This window comes from Carcharodon carcharias, chromosome 12 (assembly GCF_017639515.1).
Source record: "Carcharodon carcharias isolate sCarCar2 chromosome 12, sCarCar2.pri, whole genome shotgun sequence".
NCBI classification, from domain to species: Eukaryota; Metazoa; Chordata; class Chondrichthyes; order Lamniformes; family Lamnidae; genus Carcharodon; species Carcharodon carcharias.
The window spans coordinates 83,044,706-83,063,278 of NC_054478.1; the positions used below are offsets into that span (position 1 = coordinate 83,044,706).

At 41.6% G+C, this 18,573-nt stretch overlaps 1 protein-coding gene across 6 annotated transcripts in view; it reads right to left on the bottom strand.

Annotated features, from left to right (window-relative positions):
- Positions 1-18,573, bottom strand: part of atf2 (activating transcription factor 2) — a 196,332-nt gene that overhangs the window by 26,155 nt on the left and 151,604 nt on the right. For 5 of the 6 annotated variants that reach the window (XM_041201497.1, XM_041201501.1, XM_041201499.1 and 2 more), the window contains one exon: positions 3,153-3,302. The exons of the other annotated variant lie outside the window; for it this stretch is intronic. In XM_041201497.1, the coding sequence (XP_041057431.1) occupies positions 3,153-3,302 (150 nt within the window). The remainder of the gene's footprint in view (positions 1-3,152; positions 3,303-18,573) is intronic. 6 annotated transcript variants of the gene reach the window in all.

The following is an 18,573-nucleotide window of genomic DNA, read 5'->3' on the forward strand; positions in this document are numbered from 1 at the left end:
TCTAGGAAGTCAGAGAAGCAACAGCATCTGCTCTGACCACAATCTTTTGAAAGCTTTGGATATGGAAGTTATGCTGAGGGATTGAAGGAGATAAGTGAATAAACCAGGCAACTACAGACCAATCACCTTAAGACTGGTATTGGATTGGGTAAGCTTCTGGAGTCCATTATAAAGGGTAAAATTTATACTCAGAAAAACATTAGTTAATTAAGAACAGCTAGCATGGATTTGTAAAAGCAACTTATCTGACAAATTTAATAGAGCATTTTGAGAAAATAAGTGTCTATTGATAAAGTAAAAGCAGCGGATGTTAAGCGTTAAGATATTTTTCAAAAGTTGTTTTTATAAGGTGCAGCATAGGAGGTTTGTTCATAAAATTAAATTCCACAGGGAATATGGCAGCATGGATTAGAAATTGGCAGTTAACTGATGTTATTCAGTCTGGAGAGAGATGCACAGTGGCGTCCTCCAGGGATTAGTGTCTGGACTGTTGTTTCCATTTTTTTTTTAGATAACCTTTAGTAGGATGTCAAACATTGGATAATAATTTGTACAGGCTTAGCTCCTTTCTTATATAGTTAATTTCCTATGGCATTGCACATGGGAATGGTGACTTAATGTTCAGGTGAAGTGAGGATAGAAACCGGGGGATAATTGGACAAGAGCACATAGATGCAATTCAGTACTCATCTTAGTCATACCTGCGGTCCTATTATTTATATTTCCATTATAACTGTGGAAATAGGAAGTTACAATGGAAACTGTAGTTATAAACTGGTTACACTAGAAAGTCACTCTCCTGCCAGTGGTGATGCTGGCAGGGTGGATGAGGGCAATAATTAGAGCATGACAAATTTCCATTGACAGTTTCCATTATAAATATGGGGACAGGAGCTAATGACGAAAAATGTTGGTATTGAATCCAGACTTCAGTAGAAGGGTATCATGACAACATTTACATAAAAATTGGGAGTGCAGTTAACTAAAAACTTCAATGAGCTCAGGAATACAGGTAGGTTAGTCTGTTGGCTAGGTCCATGATGGATAAAATATACTTGCAAAACTTTAACTTCTGTGGAGTAGTAAAACTTGCAGTATTGGATTGACCATCTATTATACAACCTGTCCGATTTTATTTTCCATGAACTTGAATAGAAAGGAAAAATTGTTGCATAGTACAATGGATGACCAATCTGATACTTCCAGTTATATGCAGCTAACAAAATTGAAAATTACGTCTGAAATTCAATGAGGAAAATATGAGATGACACATTTTAGGAGAAAGAACAAGGAGATAAAACATACACCAATTGGTTAAACTAAATGGAGTAGAAGAGCACAGTGTGAGTGATTTAGATGCATTCATCTTTAAAAGTGAGAGGAAAGGTTGATAAAGCTGTAAAAAGAACACACATTGGATCCTAGGTTTAACATAATATAAAAGCTAATGAGCAATTCTTCGAATTGAGAAAGCTGACGTTAAGGAAGCCCCTAGTTTTGTTTCATATTTTATAAGGAAGAATTATTCTTTTTTTTTGAGCTGGTAGCTAATTTAGCTTTAGTCCTTGAAATACAAGTAGTATAAGCTCCAGAATAACACTGGGCTCCATAAGAGGAAATGGCAACAGGGTTTCAGCATTTCCTATCTGGCAACCGGAAGCAAACAATAATGCAAAAATAAACAAGTAAATCTTGATGTAATTAATGAAGCTGTTTCCTTACTGACAGAGGGTACATTGCCAAGAAAAGAACAGGTCAACAAAAAAGACATGTTCATGTGTAACAAGCCAAATGTGACTTTTTTGAATTTTTGCAGTGATAAACATAATAACAAATTACGATTTGTCACTGTAGTGTTTATTTGAGATTGTTATATAAAACATTTTTTTTGTCTTATAGCTACATAATTCATTAATCGGAGAGAGTGTGAAAAGACAGAGATTAAAAGAAAGGACTGGAATTAGTTGCCCCAACATTCACACAATTAAAAGAATTTAACTTCACACAATCTTCTGCCCGCTAGGAGCCTTGCCATTTAGAGAAAATCTCGCTCCAGAGGTTTCAGCATCAGTTCTGCTCTATGTAGTATATTCTAATGTGGAGAGATCCCATCCCTTCTGCAACACCCTCCCCCAGAAAAATATAAACTTAAAAGGGATGACATGCATCATATGCGCTGACGCACTGTAAAAATAGCTAAGGAGGAATGAGTTGAAAAAGACTGTCTTGGATTCCGTGCTCAATATGTCCAGCCAATGTAGGTAAACAAATCAAGACAGAATATTGAATCCTTTAGCTAGTAACGTAAAACAGAAGTCAAAGGGAATCATGATCGAACTGTATAGTGCTCTGGTCAGACCACACCTTAGGTTTTGTATCCAGTTATGGTCACTGAGACACAATAGTTGACATTCTAGTTGGAGGCAGTGCTCAGAAGTGCCATAAGGCTGTTCCCAATTGACAAACATCTGAATTATATAGAAAGGCTGGAGAAACTTGACCTTCTCAGCCTTGAAAGGAGAGAGTTGAGAGGCAAGCCTGCAGAGGTATAAATTATATAAAAGGTAAACTGTACGGAAAAGGTAAATTCAGGGAAATTACCTTAAATTAAGCTGTGAGAGGAGGAGGTGGGTTTAAATTAGTGGGTACATTTAGTATTTATCCATCTAGAAGTTCTTCTTCACTCAAGGAATGATCAATATATAACATGGATTCTTGGATACATCACTGAAGATGAAAACACTGGAATAATTTAAGAAGCATTTGGATGCTACAATGGGAGGACTTTTAGGGTATTTCTGGATGAAAGAGCTAAGATAGGCCAATGGTCTTTCTCCTCTGTAAGTAAATTGTTTGTGCTCTTCAAAAGAATTAAAATGCACTTCTATAGGTGCAATAATCTTAACTGTTGCGTAATTAGGTTCTACCACCGGAATTAATAAAACATGATTAAAAGTCAAAACTGTTCAAGGTAATATTGTGATAATCCAATACATTGATAGGATTCGCAGAACAATATTTTTTTATGAATAAAATTACAAATTTTTTCTGTTAGTACTCAGGATACTTAAAAGCTTAGCATGGTACAGTTTTGAAGAAGTCAAAATTATTGTAGACTTATGAAGCGTTAATTTGAAGATCTTCTTTCTTACCATTGGTTGAGTAGTGGAAGTTGCAGCCTGCTGCAGCGATTGTGGATGAGTTTCCTTTGTCTGAATCCTCACTGTACCACTTGTTTGACCAATGGTATTATTACCATTAGTAACCTGAGGGAGCTGTTGTGTTAAAGCTGCCTTCAGTCGCTGCAAAAAAAATCAAACCAAAACCAGCAGTTTCACTGGTATACCAAAATATATCAGTTAAGATTCAAGAGAATATACAAACACGCAACATCTAAATCTGTAGATAATATTAGGCAGACTTTGGAAACTTCAACTAAACATGATTTTGCAAACTGTTTGAGTTCACATCATAACTTTACATACATGTATTTTGATATAATGATGAGAGTCCATTTGTGTAAGAAGAATGCATTGTATTTTAACTTTTCACCTATTTGTGCATTAATAAGTGTTACTTTTTCCTCTGTGCAATGTAAACATACTAATCATATGACAAGGATTTGTAAAACAATAATGTGGGTTTTTAATTTGAAGATAAAACTATTCACAAATAGACTTAACTGGGAGACAATATATATATCTGATCTCTACAGCTGCTGCTTGTGGACTGAATACATCACATCTGTAAACAAAATAGAAACTGAAAATTTCTATAAATTACACAAGGTACCTAATTTCCACCCAGAGAGTTGTCAATTCAGAATGAAAGTAGCCTATCACTGTACATTATCTGCCACTGCTTCAAAATTAGTCAGGCTAGTAAACAGCTGCAAAGGAAGACATTGGTTTGGATGGCTCACTTCCTATCCTAAAGTAGCCCTAACCTCTGGGGGAGGTGGCATAGTGGTAATGTTGTTGGAATAGTAATCTGGAGACCCAGGGTAATGCTCTGGGGACATGGGTTTGAATCTCACCATGGCAGCTGGTGGAATTTAAATTCAATTAATAAATCTGGAATTGAAAAGCTAGTCTTGATAATAGTGACCATGAAGCCATTGCTGATTGTTGTAAAAATCCATCTGGTTCACTAATGCCCCTTTAAGTAAGGAAATGTGCCGTCCTTACCTGGTCTGGCCTACATGTGACTTGGGACCCACAAAAATACAGTTGACTTTTAAATGCCTTCTGAAATGGCCTAGTTGTTTCAAAAACTTTTAAAGGCTTGCAAAAGGGAATGAAACTGAACGGATCACTCGGCATTGACCTAAGTACCGGAAATGGCAAACTCAGCCATGTTGATACTGCAGAGTCCTCTTTGCTAATATCTGGGGGCTTGTGCCAAAATTAGCAGAGTTTAGCAACAGTCTGACATAGCCATTCTCAGGGAATCGTACCTGACAGACCATGCCCTAGATATCACCATCATGATCCCTGAGTATGCCCTGTATGTCCCTCCATGTTGAACATCACTTGGAAGAAGCAGTATGTGTGGCAAGGACACAGAATGTATTCTGGGTGGGGGACTTCAATGTCTATCACAAAGAGTGGCTCGGTAGCAGCACTACTGACAGAGCTGACTAAGTCCTGAAGGACATAACTGCTAGACTGGGTCTGTGGTAGGTAGTGACGGAACTAACAAGAGGGAAAAAGCTACTTGATCTTGTCCTCACTAATCTGTCTGTCACAGGTGCACTTGTCCATGACAATATTAGCAGGAGTGATCATCACACAGTCCTTGTGGAGACAAAGTCCCTTCTTCACATTCAGGATATCCTGCATCGTGTTGTGTGGCACTACCATCGTGCTAAATGGGATAGATTTTGAACAGATCTAGTGTGAGGCGCTGTGGGCCATTAGCAACAGCAGAGCTGTATACAACCACAATTTGTAACCTCATGGCCCAGCATATCCCCCCCTCTACTATGACCTTCAAGCCAGGGATTCAACCCTGGTTCAATGAAGAGTGCAGGAGAACATGCCAGAAGCGGCAGCAGGTATATATAAAAGTGAAGTGTCAACCTGGTGAAGTTACAATGCAGGACTACTTGCATGCCAAACAGTGAAAGCAGCATGCAATAGATAGAACGAAGTGATCCCACAACCAATGGATCAGATCTAAGCTCTGCAGTCCCGCCATATCCTGTTGTTCAATTGAGCAATCATGATTAACAGGAGGAGGAGGTTCCACAAATATCCCCATCTTCAACGATGGGGGAGCCCAGCACATCGGTGCAAAGACAAGGCTGAAGCATCTGCAACAACTTCAGTCAGAAGTGCTGAGTGGATGATCCATCTCAGCCTCCTCCTGAGGTCTCCAACATCACAAATGCCAGTCCTGATCCACTCCACATGATATCAAGAAACAGATCAATGCACCGGACACTGCAAAGGCTATGGGCTCTGATGACATTCCGGCAACCATATTGAAGACTGTGCTCCAGAACTAGCTGCCCTTAACCAAGCTGTTCCAGTACGGCTATAACAGTGGCATCTACCTGACAATGTGGAAAACTGCCCAGGTATGTTCTGTCCACAAAAGACAGGGCAAATCAAAGGCGGCCAATTACTACTCCATCAGTCTACTCTCAATCATTAGCAAAGTGATGGAACGTTTTGTGGTCAGTGATATCAGGTGGCACTTACTCAGCAATAACCTGCTTACTGGTGGTCAAGTTGGGTTCCACCACATTACAGCCTTAGTCCAAATATGGATAAAAGAGCTGAACTCAAGAGGTGAGATGAGAGTGATTGCCCTTGACATCAAGGCAGCATTTAACCAAGTGTGGCATCAAGGAGCCCTTGTAAAACTGGATTCAGTGGGAATCAGGGGGAAAACTCTCTGCAGCTGGAGTCATACCTAGCACAAAGGAAGATGATTATGGTTGTTGGTGGTCAATCATCTCAGTCCCAGAACATCACTGCAGGAGTTTCTCAGGGTAGTGTTCAACCATCTTCAGCTGCTTCATCAATGACCTTATGTCCACTATAAGGTCAGAAGTGGGGGTTTTCGCTGATGATTGCATAATGTTTCGCACTATTTGCAACTCCTCAGGTACTGAGGCAGTCCATGTCCATATGCAGCAAGATGTGGACAACATTCAGGTTTGGGCTGATAATTGGCAAAAACATTTGCGCCACATAAGTACCGAGCAATGACCATCTCCAACAAGAGAGAATCCAACCATCTCCCCTTGATATTCAATAGCATTACCATTGCTGAATCCCCCACTATCAACATCCTGGGGGGTTACCATTGATCAGAAACTGAACTGGACCACTCATATAAATATTGTGGCTATAACAGTAGGTAAGAGGCTGGGAATTCCACAGGCAGTAACTCACCTCTTGACTCCCCAAAGCCTGTCCACCATCTACAAGGCACAAGTCAGGAGTGTGATGGACACTGTCCATTTGTCTGGATGAGTGCAGCTCCAACAACACTCAAGAAGCCACACACCATCCAGGACAAAGCAGCCCGCTTGATTGGCACCTCACCCGCCACTGATGCACAGTGGCAGCAGTGTGTACCATCTTCAAGATACACTGTAGCAACTCACTAAGGCTCCTTCAACAGTGCCTTCCAAACTTATGACCTCTACCACCTAAAAGGACAAGGGAACATCACCACTTGCCATTTCCCCTCTAAGTCACACACCATCCTGACTTGGAACTGTTTCGCCGTTCCTTCACTATCGACTGGTCAAAATCCAGGAACTCCCTCCCTAACAGCAATCTGGATGTACCAACACCACATGGACTGCAGCGGTTCAAGAAGGCCACTCACCACCACCTTATCAAGGGCATTTAGGGATGGGCAATAAATGCTGGTCTAGCCACATCCCATGAAAGAATTTTTTTAAAAAGTAGCACCTTCAGTAGTCATAATATAGAATACAGCTCAAAATGTCCTGCCCACTTGGATGAAGGTGACTACTATCATGACTAATTTCATCAGAAGTGATCTGGGGAGAGGGTGAGAAGTTTTACATTTTGGATAAATTAGATATTTGCACTGTATTTACTTTTCTGCACCATTATAAACCTTACAAGGGACCACGGTGATTATTTTTACTTTATACAGATTAATTGCAACCTACATGGTGAAAAAGTACCATCCACAAAATTTGAGTTAGTAGCATCTTTTTTTTCCCCAAATGCTCCAATGCTGAGGTTTTTACACTTAAATCGAATAACCCTGCCTTTAAGCTGAAGTCCACAAAGCAATAAGCTGGCTTGAACAGGGTGGAAAATGAACTCTGTTGGGACCATTATCCATATTATGCCTTTTTAGCACTTTCCTAAAGAAATCAAGACTTCTACCTAAAATGTAATGCTTGAGAGGACCCAGGAGGGGAAAGAATTAACTTCTTTTGCAATATCTTGATTATGGAACTTATAGTTACTCAGCAACTGAGATAGACATACAGCAGATGTAGTTTAATTTTTAAACATGCTAAACACAATGGCTGGGATTTTACTGGCAGGGAATAAGAATAAGTACAACTGCAGGTCCTGAGATTGCGCAGGTGAACAGTGGGACAGTGGTGGCAACCATCCCAGTGAAGGCCTCTTAAGGATAGTAGGCTGGCTGCCCATACTGCCAGGCCAATCAGAGGGCAAGCGCCACAGAGAGCTGGCCGCTGTTGAGGTTGCAATCACAGATGAATTGCAATTTTTGGGATGAAGCATAGAGGCCCCGTCGATCAAAGGGGTAGTCTCTCCAGCGGAGGTGTTGAGGTTGGCCTTTGCTACCAGGAGCCCCCTCCTGAGTCACAGAGCCTCCAAATGCAATGGCCTCTCTGGGAAGCATCTGATAGCTTCCCCACATCGGTTGGGGTGGTGGGCAGTGGGCACACTGCTGCTGGCAACCTGAGAAATTGCGTTAATTGGCCCTTTAATTGCCTAAATTGACCAAGTGCCTGTTTCTGTCGCTGACAAAATGGCCCAGAGGCAGGACTTTGTTGGAGGGGGCCCTTCTGGCTTGGCTCCCTGGCATTTTACTGGCCCTCCTGCACCCCTAGCCTACTACCTGTGAGCCGAAAACATCTCACACTCTACTTAACTTCAGTTTCCCTACATGGCTGCTCATCATGCTATATTCTTCACACAGAAGGAAAGAAGCAGTCTAAATAATATATCTTCATGACCATTGCCAATGCCACTACCTGACAGCTTCACAAGGGGTACAATTTTAACAGAGCAAAGTGGTCGTCTCATTCGTGAAACATACTACTTCAACTTGAGAGTTAACTCCACCTGATCAGGTGCCTAAATTGGTGAACTTGTCTGAGACAACTCTGTACTTCAAATACTAGTGCATAATAATAATATCCTAGTGTCCAAATAATGTCCGTGCAGCAGTCGTGGGCTGGAAGCATTGAGAGGAGTGCGCATGGCTGCACTTTAAATATAGCACCCGGCGTGTTTCCCAGAATGCATAATTAATGCAGCCAGTTTGGGACAATATGGCGTGAAAAGCCACCATTGTAGCCGGTGGGCAAAACATCATTTTATCCACCCGCAACCGCACTTAGTGCAAATCTAGGACAATTCCACCCAAAATCTTCATTGAGCAAAATCTTGTTTTTGCTAACAGAAAATTCTGTATTCTGTAGACATTGTAATATGAGCCAAAGATCTGCCTTTGGCAAAGCATACATGATGATGATGATGATAATGATACAGGTGTTCCTTAATCTGCCATTTTTCGGATTTTAGTAACAAGTACAATACTAAATCAGCATCACAGCTGAGGCTCATTTCCAGTTCTAGTAAGGCTAATTTTCTGTTAGCAAAAACAAGATTTTGCTCAATGAAGATTTTGGGTGGAATTGTCCTAGATTTGCACTAAGTGCGGTTGCGGGTGGATAAAATGATGTTTTGCCCACCGGCTACAATGGTGGCTTTTCACGCCATATTGTCCCAAACTGGCTGCATTAATTATGCATTCTGGGAAACACGCCGGGTGCTATATTTAAAGTGCAGCCATGCGCACTCCTCTCAATGCTTCCAGCCCACGACTGCTGCACGGAAGACATGATCCGAAAGGCAAGAAGACCACAACACCCAGGTTCAATGACCCGTCCCTTGAGCACCATTTGGATGCAGTGGAGGCTCGCCGAGATGTCCTCTATCCCCTCACTGGCCGCAAGATGGGCAACAACCTCACTAATCTGGCTTGGGAGGTGGTGGCAATGTTGGTCAGCACCAATACCCTGCAAAAGTGAACAGTCACCCAGTGCCACAAGAACATGAATGGTCTCCTCCGTTCACCAGGCTAAGTCATCACTCTCAACTCACACTCACAAATCCATCACACAACCACAGGGCCCTCGCTCACTGCCAGTTCAAGGGACATCATCATTCACTCTCTCAGATACCTTCATTGCCCTCATCCTGTCCATGGGACCACTCACCAACCACACGTGCCAGGCATACTTATCATGTGGACTGGCAGGCATCCCACTCACACTTTCTCCATTTCTATTCATGTAGGACAAGCTGGCACTCAACAAGCGGGAGAGGTCACAAAATGGTGGAGGAATGCCTGACAACAAGATCCTCATGGACTTTGAAAACAGAGCCATCCAGCTGGCCGGCGAGGATCTGGACTATTCCTGTGCTGACGGTGAGGTCGGCAGTGCTCTACCAAATGAGGATCCAGCAATGCAACAGCCATCAGACAACCACGCTGTGAGTAATGTGTCCTGTTTCACAGGCCACTGCCATGCTCTACTTATCTCTCCTTGCTTTTGCATCTGGGAAACTGCCAAGAGAGTCCATGACCCAAGGCCTCCAACCAAGCCCTGAGGGAAGCTCAGAAGAGGAATCTGCTAAAACCTTCCCAATGGAGGGGTTGACTGCTTTCAGTCTGAGGTGATAGTGCTGGCAAGCCAACACACCAAGGTCAACACTGGTAGGATGGCGGCTGCCAGGGAGACCTTGGTCCAGGACGTCACTCCTGCACTGCTGCATGGGCTAAACTCCATTGCCAATGCCATAGTTGGCCTCCAACAGTGCGCATGCGAGAGGGGTGGAGGGCAGCCTGACCTCACTCCAGCTACCCCTTCTCCTCAAGGAGTCAGCCAGGGGCCCTTGGACACCCATAGGGAGGAGGATCAGCAGCTGTACCCCACCGGGGCCATCCATCCAGGTGTCTGGCCCATCTGAATGTAGCTCCAGCTCCACAGGTCCACAGGCCGAGGAGGGTGCCACTGCCACAGCAGGACCCCGAACGCAGGCCGGGGCCCTCCTGTCTTGGCCCTCCAGAGGATGGCAAAATCATCACAAACAGGGTGTCACAGTCAGCAGGCTGCCTCCATGTCCGCTATGGATGTCTGAGGAGCACCAAGACAAAGTGGCAGGGTTAGGAAAGTTAAGAAGATGTAACTCTTTTGAGTACAAACATGTTTCCATCTGTTTCAAATGAAGTTACATTGTTTCATAGTTTGCCATTGTGAGATTTGAACTCTTGATCTTGGGGTTACAAACCCAGTACCATAACCACTAATCACTCATACATAATGTTCACTATTGTAAATAAAGTTTCAACAATGTCTCCCTGCCTCTGGCTCCTTGTTCTAATGAGCAGTGTTCATGTCACTCAGATGTGAAGCCTTTCTGCACAAGATAAAGGCAGGTGTCTCGGACCAGGGTCTCTTCTCTGTGCTTTGTGCAGCCTTCAGACCAAAGTGATGGTCTGGCCTCACAATCTCTGGAAACATTAGTGATGCCTGCACCTCAATGGTGCTTGTCATTGCTGCCAGAATGTCGTGGGCAAGCATCACAGAGTTCCGTCATTCTCTTTGTGCGCTCTCAGCACCTTTAAGTTGGGGTTGATCCCCATCTCTTCAGCATCTGTGACCAGTGATGTTGTGCTCATGAAGGAGTCAGGTGCTGAAGGCGGACAAAGCATCAGAGCTTTTAAAGTTTCATGGTTGCATCTCCGTGATATGACCCTGATCACAAAGTGCAAGTGAGTTGCCCTTAGCCAGACAGAGGTCAGGCATTCTCAGAGGCTATGTGAAGATCTACGGAGGGTCCCTACTGAATGTCATTATCATCCTCCTACAATCGAGAGACTATTAGGGCCTCCACTGCATCTCCATGAAAGGAGCATTATCACAGAGGGCAAATGTGCTGCCATAAGCCAGACTGGAGTCAAGCATTCATAGATGGAATGTGAGGATCTGTGGTGTCTTCTCACTGCATGTTATCATCATCCTTTACAAATCTAGCAGCTATGAGGACCTCCTGAGCGCGCTTGTCTCGTCCGGCCAGTGCAAGGGCCTCATCGCCATCATCGTCGCCTTTGAGGACCTCCTCAGCCTCATCACTGTTGAAGTCCTCCTCATCGGAGGAGACCTCCAGCTCTTGCATCTCCTCCTTAGCCAGCTTCTCTCCCCGTTGCAGTGTCAGGCTGTAAAGGGCACAGCAGGTGACAATGATGCATGACATCCTCTGTAGACTATATTACAGGGTTCCACTAGACCAGTCCAGGCACCAGAACCTCATTTTCAGCATCCTGATGGTTTGCTCCACCAAGGTGCGAGTTGTAGCATGAGCTTTGTTAAACCTTCGCTTTGCTGCAGTCAGAGGCTATCGCACAGGTGTCATCAGCCATGTCCTCTGCGGGTAGCCCTTGTTCCTGAAGAGCCAACCCTGCAGCCTCTTTGGACCCTGGAAGATATCAGGGATCTGTGACTGACTGAGAATGTAGGAGTCGTGGACAATCCCTGGAAACCATGCACAAACTTGCAGAATGTGTTTGTGCTGCTCGCACACCAGCAGCACACTCATCGAATGGAAGCCCTTGCAGTTAACATAGTTGACCCCTTGTTGTGACAGAGTTCTGAGTGCAGTTGATGGCACCCTACACCTGTGGGAAACCTGAGATCTGGGCAAATCCAATCGCTCTTGCATCCTGGCTCTCTTTGTCCCAGGCAAAGTGCATAACGTTGTGTGCCCTCGCGAAGATGTCATCCATGACCTCACAGATGCATTTGTGGGTGGAGGCTTGTGAGATCCCACAGAGGTCACCTGTGGAGCCCTGAATGGAGTACTGGTGTAAAAATTGAGTGCCATGGTCACTTTCACAGCCACTGGCAGTGGGTGCCCCCCATGTCGCCATGGTGTCAAATCCTTCAGTAGCTAGGAGATATGACCAACCAGTTCCTTAGACATGCACAGTCTTCGGCGACACTGGTCCTTGGTCATCTGCAGGAATGAAAGGCAGCTTCTATAGAGCCTGGGTCTACCTAGGCGCCGACCAAAAATTGCTCGCTGTGGCTCTTCAGCAGAGTGGGTGGGAGCCCCAGCTGCCCCTTCTTCCTGAGGGTGCTGCTCCTCCCTCTGCGCAGCCAGGCACCTTCATCGCTCTCTTCGTTGTCTAAGCTTTCTGTATGCCACTAGGCATACAGCTAGTTCACAAGGCTCCATGCTCCTAATGTACTCCTCCTGCAGGATGAAAGAGAGAGGCGCGAGGGTTATTTTGGGTATATGAAGAACCTCTCCTGGTTAAGTCTGAAGGCTTCTTAACATATCCTGGAGAGTGCTGACCACCACTTAGATGGCCAGAGTTTAGTGCGCTGCATGGCTGCCCGAAACCCTAACTACCTCCGCCCCACTCCACTTGACCGATTGGCACCAGCTTTGCCACTGGGCTGCATGCTGTGCTTTCAGCTCAGGCGCAAGCATTCTCCTAACCCACACTGCAAGGCTGCACTGTTAATTTGAACCATGGGGGAGACTGGTCCAAACCGGGATGATGGCATTGTAAGGGGCTGTGAGGGCCTCTACCAGTAACTGCTCCACGGCTAACTTTAGCAAGGAGATTGTACAACGTGCCCAGTCGTCCAACTGTTCTGCAGTCCACTAAATTGCGCATTTGCAGTCTGTGCCCAAGGGATGAAAAGCTCTGCTGCACCTGGTGGCACTTGCATGCCTCTGCATTGTTTAAGTGAGCAGATAAGCTAGAGGTCCAATTCCAAGCATGCCAGTGTGGCTGCTTCTGAACAGTCTAGTCTCAGCTGCAGAAGTCTGGTCGTTTTATACAAGGTTTCCCTAATGCATGGCTGCTTCCCTACCCCCAACCCACTCGTGCTTCTGCACTACCTTCAACTGCAGGGCAACCCTTGCCCCCACCCCAAGTCACCTCAACTGCAGGGCAGGCCTTGGTCCCAGGCCTCAACCTCGAAGTCCAACAGACGACCTGGGTGAGCACTGTGCAACGTTACTGTGCGCTCATCTCAGAGTTCCCCTCAAAGTGCAGCCTGCCGAGTTCGTGCCTTACATATAATGTTGCAAAACATGTTGGTGTGGATGGGCGATCCTGCATAATGTTATGCAAATATATTACAATGGAGTTCCCGACGTCCGATGATGGAAAACATGGCCTGCCATCGACAGGCTGAGTGGATAATTGCAAACTGGTTTCATGATGTTGAAAAAATGATTTTTGGCCTTCTCATTATTTTGTCCGCTTACACCAATGAGCACACCCAATGCCAGGGTGCAAGGACAATTCCACCCTTTGCTTTTCAAAAGTAACTATTTGAATCAAAACAAGGAGCATTAGCTTTAAGACAGTACTGTTTTTGAAACAGTATGTAATGAAGACTTTTCAATAAAATAGATGGTTTGATAAAAGTACCTAACACTGGAATAAAAATTATTTTTGTTACTTCTAAAGTAAAGAGGCAAATAAGTAAAAATTTAAAATACAGTTTTTTGTACAATTATTTTGTCAGTTCATAACTTCTCAGTGAATTAGATAACTGAAGGAAGAGTTGAAAATAAGAGATATGTTTTATTATTCCTAAAATTAGGTGCCCTCCCACCATATCTGCTTAGTTATTAGGAAGCATTATAGAAGGTTTGTTTTTAATATTAAATATCTTTTAAGGATTTTAAAATATTCTTTTATATATGCGGTATATTTAAATTTGGCTGTTAGAATTCATCTTAAGGATTCTGTTCACAGAAAGAAAATCATGCCATCCAAGTGAAAGTCAAATCATGATTTTTTGCATTGAAGTAAAAAAGATGTCTAAATAAAATGTAAAGAATCACATTCAAAGGCAAGTCCACACAATGTACAGTACAATGATTTTTATTTTTAAACATTAACTTGTGCTAAACATCATAAATTTAACCTGTTTAAATACATTGTCACTTCCTGATTTTTCTGTTACTACAATGAGTAAACAAAGGGAAAACAACTAATCCCAAATGGCAGTAAATGGCATTAAGCATTTCTAAAAGAATGCTTGGAATAGCATTAAAACTGAAAATTCTCTACTTAACCCTGCCTACAGAGAACATGGCAGAGAAAAAAACACAAGCAAATGCGATGTGTGCTAAAATAAAAAACACGGTTCTTATCCCTTGGTGCACAGTGCAATGGTGAAATGATTGATAGTCTAGAATATGAACAGCATAGCTATAGAAAAAATGTTTTAAATTTGTTTCAATAAATGTTCCATCTGAATATCTGAAACAATATTATATTTTAGTTTGAAATTAGAATGGACAACACCATGTGGTATGAGTTGCAAATGAATTATCAACAATAATGCTTGCATTTTTACATCTTAACAGTTGAATTGAATTTGAGCCGTTATTCAAGTTAAAATTACTTTAGGAAATACTTTAGAATTAAACTTAAAAGCAAAAATTGAGTCGTGCAGCATTAAATGACAAAACCTGCAATACTCGATGTTTTGTAAACATATATTTTTCAGCAGTAAACTGAAGAATGTGAAAAGAGAAAAATAAGTTAAAATATTACTGCTTTCAGCTGAACCACGTTTAACAAATTCTGGTTGCTCAAGACTGTTGATTTTGATTGTTCCTTTTAGAGAAGCACATGAGAGATTTGTAAAGTCTCTTTTCTTATTACAAGTTGACCACTAAAAGTTTTAATTCCTAAGCTTTATCAACCATTTAAAACATGTCAGTTATGCAAAACTGTTAAGTATCCACCAGATCAGTCACTTCATACTTTAACTTTACTGAACAGTGAACTACTTATTTTTATATCTGTTCTTCCTTGCTGCACAGCATCAGCTCTGGCTGTACCAGCAATCATTATATCTGATGACAATCTTCGGTAAGCTTCACTGCACTACAGCTGTATTAGCTGTCAACTATTCATCTGAATAGACTTAACCAATTTCAGAGTATTCTTTAATTTCATGGATCAAATCAGATTTATATGCAACACAGGATTTTCCCATTCAGATAATATGAATACCCACTCAAGAATTTTGCAATTAGAATGAAGGTAGTCAAAATTGAGTCAGCATACTATTTCATTTAATAGTAGCTGTGCTATTTCATTGGAAAAATTTTCAGCTTGTGTGACATGCTGCATAAATTAAATGCAAAAATAAAATTATTTCAAAGAACTGCAAGTCCATTTATTTAACTTTTAATTGCTAGGAGATATAAAAAAGCTTCATTGTACATGTAGGTTATAAAGTATATGCCTCACCTACTTGTGTCATTTAATATATGTAGTCCCTGTACAGTGTCATGTGTAGCCCAACAGTGCAAGCAAGCTTTAAGAGTTGCAAGCGAAGCTAGAGCGATAGTTCTCAGGAATGGATGAGAATGAATCGCCCAGAAAACCATTGAAAATAACGTTGCTGATGAATAAATACTTCAAATAATTCAACAATTAATTCCATTTGAATAATGTTTCATTGTGGAAACATTGGGGTGAAATTGGTGAACAGCAATTGTAAAACACGTTGATTGTGAATCTGGCGTCCATTTGGCACCGCGCTGGGTTTTCTTTTCCACCGACTTCAAAACCTGCTACTGATTTGCTAAGAGTCTGATTTTTGCGACTGGCAATAAATAATTTCACCCCAACTTTATTTTATCACTGGGTAAATATAAATGCATGATTACTTTTAAAAAATTAAGCAACATGAAAATCTAAATTAGTTTGTTTAAATTCTGCTTCCTGCAAACTGCAATCAATGATCTTACATGGTCAGATCTGTTATGTTCTTATCACCCTCTGCCACCCCGATTGGCTACAGATATTCATATTTGTTCATTTGTGAAGCATAATTCCTAAAGGAACTGTAAGCTGTAAAAGGAATACAAGGATATCTCTGTGAACACCTGCTAACACTCACTAATACTTTACTGTCAAAGACTGTACATTTTTGACAGCAGCAAAATCACGTATCCTCTCCCACAGGATTAGCAAAAAATCATTCTACAATTACAGATCTGAATACTGGAAAATGAAATTTATAGGAATGCCACAACTTGTTTAAGTTTTTATTTTCCTGTTTTCTGCTAAATGAATTACACTGGTACGATTCAAATATTGCACAAGATATTAATCACTTTGATAGTAATATTTTACTGCCTTAACCAAGTAAAATACTTTTACAAGTAAACTACCATTTGGACAAATACTTTGGATGTTTGCTTTTATGTGATAATGTACATGATAGACCCTGAATCCTTTGTATGGCTTTAAAATTCCCCCTACTCCCAAAAATGACCGATTCATCTTCCCTTGTTACAAGGAATGTGTTTAATTCTGATTATACAATGGAAAGTCGGTGCCAATGTGCAACAATTTTCTAAAGGAGACAGATTGACAAAATGCAACTAGAATTGGGGAAAGGGAAAAATATACCATTAGCTACCAATTTCAACAAATAAAATGTGGAATATTTTGTCATAGTTAAGAATAGGAATTCTTATTATGGATCTCAGGTATAAAATGACAGGAATGTTTTGTTGCAAAAAGACTGTACTTAAAAGCCATGATAAACACCTATAGAATATTCTTTATATTACCGTATTTAGGACAACATATGGCTATAAGGATTTTTAAAACTACACAGGAAAATAAATTTACAGCTTGACAGCTATTTTGGAATTGCTGATTTTACACTTCCTCGCAGGCAAAACAGCATTATATAAGATCAAGGTAAAATTTCTGATGAATATATTCACACTATCTTTGTTTCCATCTATGTATATTTTGCTTCTATTTTTATCAGTAGTCTCCTAATTAAAAGGAGTGGTAGACACTAAATTACTAGTTGCTGAAACACGCATTATATTTATCCGCCTGTCCAATCATATAACTAATGAGAAACCAAGCCAATGCAAATGCTCCTCACATTTTAATGTACCTTTATAAAAAGCTTCACAAATGAATACACTACCATTTTCTTGAGTAACAAAGCCTCTTTTTGGTGGCATAAACCTATCCGTCAACAGAATTTGCTCAATATATGGTTCCTCTCTAACCAGACAGCTTACAGAGAAAGATATTAAGCTCCTGAAACAATCCATGAAAAGTCAAATCCATATTTCATATCTGCCATAAAAACTCATCAGTGTAATAACCCCCCCTTCTCTTGGGTGTTATCCTACCATCTGCTGCTATATTACTTATCTTTATTTTGCAACTAATTAACAGCATAATCTTCTAAATTCAGCAAGTTAATTATCATTATTGTGGTCTTTGCAGCATCATCAGTCCTTCTGAAGCAGTTTCTCTCCACCCCCAGAGAATGTGTGTAAATGAAGCAGGTTGGGAGAGGGTCTGTTTCCTTGGAGCAGGCTCATTAGGTGTTTGCTGATGAGCTCGGCATGCAGGGAAGCAGGTCACAAGAATTCTGCTGAACATGAGGTTCCATACTGGGCTCAGTCTGCTTAATGTATGTTTTTGAACCTTTGCCAAGTTGCCCTCTGTCAGCTCTCACTAGAATGTACCCTACAGCAAACACTGTTGGCTGCCCGCTGTGTGCAAAGCAATTCCTCAGTTTGTCACAGGAATCTTTATGTATAGACATCTACAGGAGCAATAACTGGTTATAACTAAAACAATAACAAAGCTTTTCCCTAGGCAGCTTAACAGTTACATCTGCAAATTCTTAATCGCCTAATAAGGATGATCAAAAGTCTACAGTTGATAGCAACATATTCTGTGCAGATGCAATGTTAAATGTGTGTTCCAAAACACATATTGTATGAACCAGTAATACAATGCTATCTACTTCTATCTAAAGGACTGTTGTTAATGTTACTTGTTTTGCTCTAGTTCATTTCAAAATAAAAAGAAGTGTTTCTGTCCTCAGTGAATTGATCAACACAGTTGCATTGCTAGCTCTGCATTTTGATTTTAACCCTTGTAAAACTGCTTCAGATTAATCTTCCTTTCAAACAAAACCAAATCTGTTGTCCTGCTCCTTGCCCAAACCTCTGGCAAGTTTTGTACTGTTTGGCAATAGATAGACTTTAAATTAGATGGGAGATAAAATATTTGGGTGTTCATACACAAAAAAGAATCATGTGCAATCAGCAACCCTTAGTAACTCTTCCAGTTGTCTCTATTCCAGATGTGTAGCCAAACTCAAGTTTATATAGAGACAAGGGTTCTTTAATCCTCTGGGGTGATAACCTGGTGAGCATATAAAGCAACAGTTACTGTTACTCCAAGTGATCTGGCCAGGAAATCACTGCCACTCTG